This window comes from Tupaia chinensis, unplaced genomic scaffold (genome assembly GCF_000334495.1).
Source record: "Tupaia chinensis unplaced genomic scaffold, TupChi_1.0 Scaffold000187_1, whole genome shotgun sequence".
Taxonomy (NCBI): domain Eukaryota; kingdom Metazoa; phylum Chordata; class Mammalia; order Scandentia; family Tupaiidae; genus Tupaia; species Tupaia belangeri.
Genome location: NW_006159662.1, coordinates 5,252,877 through 5,257,300, shown reverse-complemented (window position 1 = coordinate 5,257,300; position 4,424 = coordinate 5,252,877). Strand labels below are relative to the sequence as shown.

Sequence of the window (4,424 nt, the reverse complement as noted above, 5' to 3'; positions counted from 1 at the left end):
CAGGAACAGCATGCAGGCTACAGACTTGAGAATGCTTCCCTCAGGACTGGAATGCTCTGGCCAGCCCTGTCCCTGACCGTGGGCTTGTGTCTGGTAGGCTGGAGTCCCGCATGTCCTCAGATCTCAGCCGTATCCTGCAGCTCCTTCAGCAGCCCACACCCCCGGGCCACACTAGCTACATCCTAGGAGCCTCTGACTCCAGCGACCTGGCCTTGTTTCCTGCAGCCTCGGCCACCCAGAGTCCGGGGCCCAGGCTGCCTCAGGGCCTTCTGGCCCCTGCACAGGTGAGAGGTGAAGGAACCCCCCCACCCAAGGACTTGCCTTCCTTACCCTCAGCTTGGTCTCAGTGTGGCATCAGGCCCAGAGTCCCTGAGTCCCCAGACCCAGAGTGGCCATGGCATCTGCTGTCCTCCTTTGTGATTAGAGACATGACAGGGCAGCCAGGACAGGGTAGTGGCAATGCCCAGGTTATAACCACAGGTCCTTCTGGGGGGAAGGGTGTGGGAAGAGCTGGCCTGTGGGGGTTCCCCACACCGTCTGCCTCCCTCTTTCTTGGCCCTCCCAGACTCTGAGCTATGGCGACTTGGACAAGTATATGCCGGAGCACAGGAACTCCTCCAGTCTGCCTCACTTGGCTGTGGCAGTGGACAGAACTCTGACAGCCTCTTCAGAACAGGAGCATCCTGGCAGGCTCCTGACCCCCCTGGCTTTACCTCTGTGTCCCCTTGAGGTGCAGGGACTCATCTGTGGTCCTCGCTTCCCCTCTCTTCCTGAAGATCTTGACTCTGTCCCCAAGCAGCTGGAGTTCCAGAGACATGGCTCAGACCCAGGATTTGCAGGGAGGTAGGGGCCCTGAAGCCCAAGGTCAGAGACACCATGAGAGGATTGTAGATGGGGGAGGTGAGAGTTACAGATCAGCCCCTGAGATGGGCCTCTGACAACCATTCTTCTAGGGTAGCTACAAACTGCTGACCCAGGTGACCCAGGATGGCATGGTTGACGAGGCTCAGAACTTTTCCCCTTCCTTCTCTGGGGCTCCATTTAGACAGGAAGCCTGGCGGAGAGTTGGGGATCCTGAGACATGGGGTAGCTTATGGGACAGAGGGGTCAGTGAAGAAAGAAGTTTCTGATCACCTGTGCGAGCCGGGGTTGACCTCCACCATACCCAGTGTTTTGCTCTGTGGTGTGTGCGATCACCTTCCAGCTCAAAACCATCTGCCACCTCACGTGCCAGCACCAAGGCTGGGGTGGTCAGACCTGCCGAGAGCCTTGGATCCAGCTAAAGATGGAGGTACCCTGTGGTGGACGTGTTGGGGCAGAACTCCAGCCCTCAGTCTCTGCCCCTGAGGGTTCTGTGATGACATTTAGTTCTCTTGAAGGCAGTGGTGTGTCATGTTGGTAATAAAATCTGCATATTTCATCTTGGGCCAAGTGTGTGACTTATCTGAATGTCATAAGGTTCTTGACTGTGCTGTGACCTCTGCAAGGCCTTCTCACAAGGAGCTGCGAGGCTCACTTTCCACCATATGCAGTGCTTTGGGGACCTGAAGGTGGCTCTGTTGGGCCCAGGAATCATGTCCTACACAACAGAAAAAGGAGGGTGTAATTTGGTATATGCTTTCAAAGCAGGCCATTTGAATTGAAATTATGCCCTCCTTTTCCTATTGTTTTGGGCATGATTCTTTTTCCTTTATAAAACTAGTGTCAACCCTCACTTACACTGCTCCATTTCTATCAAAATGGCATGGTGATTTTAGAGCCACTGTCATTCATTGAATAAACAGAGAACAAGCCCTACTTTGTCATAGTTCCTTTTTCTCTTCTCACAATCCTGATCTCTCCCCCTTACTTTATTGTTTATTTTATTTATTTATTTATTTTATTTTTTTTTTTTGGAGAGGTGTTTGCTATAGGGCGCATGCGCTCGCCAGACAGACAGAGACATAGAGACAGAAAGCGAGAAATCACCCCCCGGGGGGATGGCCACGCCACAGTCCCTTCTCCTCCATTCTCCTCTCGGGATCTTGGGCACGCACGCACACGCACCTGGCGTGAGTTTTAAGCCACCGGGTCTGGGACACAAACCGCAGTCGACTACATGAGAATCCAGCAACATAGCCATTACGCTAACTGCTGGTCCTTGTTGTTTGTTTTTTAATTTGCCAGAGGGCATGTACACTCACTGGAGAGAAAGAATGAGGGAGAGAGGGAGAAAGTTATCTCCCCATCCCCCACAGGGCATGGTCACGCAGTAATCCCTCCTCCTCAATTTTCTCCCTTTTATTTCAGGATTTGGGGCACACATGTGCATGCACCCAGTATATTTTACAAGTTGTCAAGGTCCAGGACTGGAACTGCACAGTTGACCATATGGATCTAGATACCTTAACCACCATGCCATGGGCTACCTCAGCTTTTTTTTTTTTAAGTTCATTTATGAGAGAGAAAAGGGATCCCTGACAGACTATTGACACAATGGGATCCTCTCCTCCAAGCCTTCCAGCCAGACAGCATGGAGAGGGGGACCTGTGGGCATGCCTGTGGGTATACCTGGTATGTTTGGGTCAACCCAGGATCCTGAGTCTTCCTATATGGCTGCAGGACTGTGCAACTGTGCCCTTTAGCCTGAGACACTGTGGCTGGGCCTCACCTCTCAGTTTCATCTTACATGTAATTATTTTTATGTTCCAAAGTCTATACTTGATTACTCTATCCTTAGTTTGTAACACAAACATGTATACAAATTGAAACTTAAAAATTGTTGTAACCTTTCAAGACATTAACGGTTATCCTTGTTATTAATAGTTGTTAGAGTAACATAAACTTACATTCAAATTTTTATAAAAACTAAAATTTTATTGAAAATCTCTCTTTTTTTTAGAGAGCTTTTTGCTATAGGGCGTGTGCGCTCTCCAGAAAGACAGAGAGACAGAAAGCAAGAAATCACCTCCCAGCGGGGGAGGGCCATGCTACAATCCCTTCTCCTCCATTCTCCTCTCAGGATCTTGGGCACACATGCACATGCGCCCAGTGTGTGTATAAGCCACCAGGTCCAGGACTCAAACCGTAGTAGACTACATGGGAATCCAGCGATATTGCCATTATGCCAACTGCTGGTCCTGAAAATACATCTCTTAAAAGGAGGAACCACCCCATTCATTCTGTTGTTTGTGGATTAATATCATTATTTTTTATTAGACTAAGATAAAGTTCTACAACAATTTTGTACCTATTTTTTGTTCTTTTTCTTTTAAAAAAAAAGTGCAGAGAAAACTTGTTCAAAAGTATATAGAACCAAAAGGGGGTTGTCACATGTAACATTACCCCTCATTTCTTTGAATTCTGAGTTGTCTGTTAAAATCATATTTACCATTACGAATTGTATTTAATGATACAATCTAACAATTCAATAAAAACTTCCTTCGATTTTGATGAAAGTAAAGAATCAGAGACCCTTTACATTTTATAAAGGTGTTGCCTAAGTTACCACCCTTCTCCTTTCAAAAGCACAAGGACACCAATAAATTTAGGGCTGGATTACTATTTGCCCTGGGATCTGGGGCAGGGAAGAGCCAGGACACAAACAAAAACTTAAAAAGAGTCAAGTTGTTAGGATCAGTGCCTCCTGAAGGCCAACCCTAGAAATCAGAAACGTTTCTAGACTGTGGGAAGGCCTAATTAAAGAGAGCCTAGCCCTGAATACCTCTGCGTACCAGAGGCCTGTCCTTAGGGCACTGCGAGAACAGAGGTCTAGGCTAAAAGGGGCCCTGGGACGAGTCGGGAGGGTGGGTGATTCCCGTTTGGCGCAAATCAGGCCGCCTGGTTATTGGGTTTGGTGCCACGAAATGCAGTTGGTCCTCCATTAAAGCGGAATTTTAATTTTACTCGACAGTGTGAAGATGCCGCTCAGGATAACAGCAGTAGAAGGAAAGTCAGGGCAGGTCATACCAAAGGTTACACGCTCGGAGACTTGGCCTAGAACTTACAGGCATGCAGCCCCGCAAGCTGGCCTCCAGGCCACCCACGGCCCCATTCACCCGCACTGCGCCGTTATCTGTCTGATTGATAGGTAGGCCAGCCAATGACCTTTGAGACTGTGAAAGCACCGCCTCCAGGAATTGGGCAGGGCGAGTAGTTGGAAAGACAAGTACTTTCGCCAATAGTAAAGAGACCTTAGACTCTCTGGCCGCAACCAACCAATGAAAAGAAGGAACCGTTTCGAAAGGATGTGTCAGCCAGCCAACGGCCGGCGCCGAAGCCAGGGTCGCGGGGCTTCCGTTCCGAGAGGGCGGGGCGGCATCCCAAACGGAAGGTGGTTGTAGTCGGTGCCGAAGCTGGTTTGAAATTGGGGGTGGGGCCCGGCGGTCGTTTTTGTCGTCGCGGCCCTGCTTGCTGGCGAGGCTGCTCCTCGCCGCCCCCCACGC

At 49.6% G+C, this 4,424-nt stretch overlaps 1 protein-coding gene across 2 annotated transcripts in view; it reads left to right on the top strand.

The window, feature by feature from the left end:
• Nucleotides 1–1,421, top strand: part of KCNH6 (potassium voltage-gated channel subfamily H member 6) — a 22,590-nt gene extending 21,169 nt beyond the window's left edge. For both annotated transcript variants that reach the window (XM_006146812.3, XM_006146811.3), the window contains 2 exons: nt 98–284; nt 566–1,421. In XM_006146812.3, the coding sequence (XP_006146874.1) occupies nt 98–284; nt 566–847 (469 nt within the window). In that variant the 3' untranslated portion in view covers nt 848–1,421. The remainder of the gene's footprint in view (nt 1–97; nt 285–565) is intronic.
• Nucleotides 1,422–4,424: the final 3,003 nt, after the last annotated feature.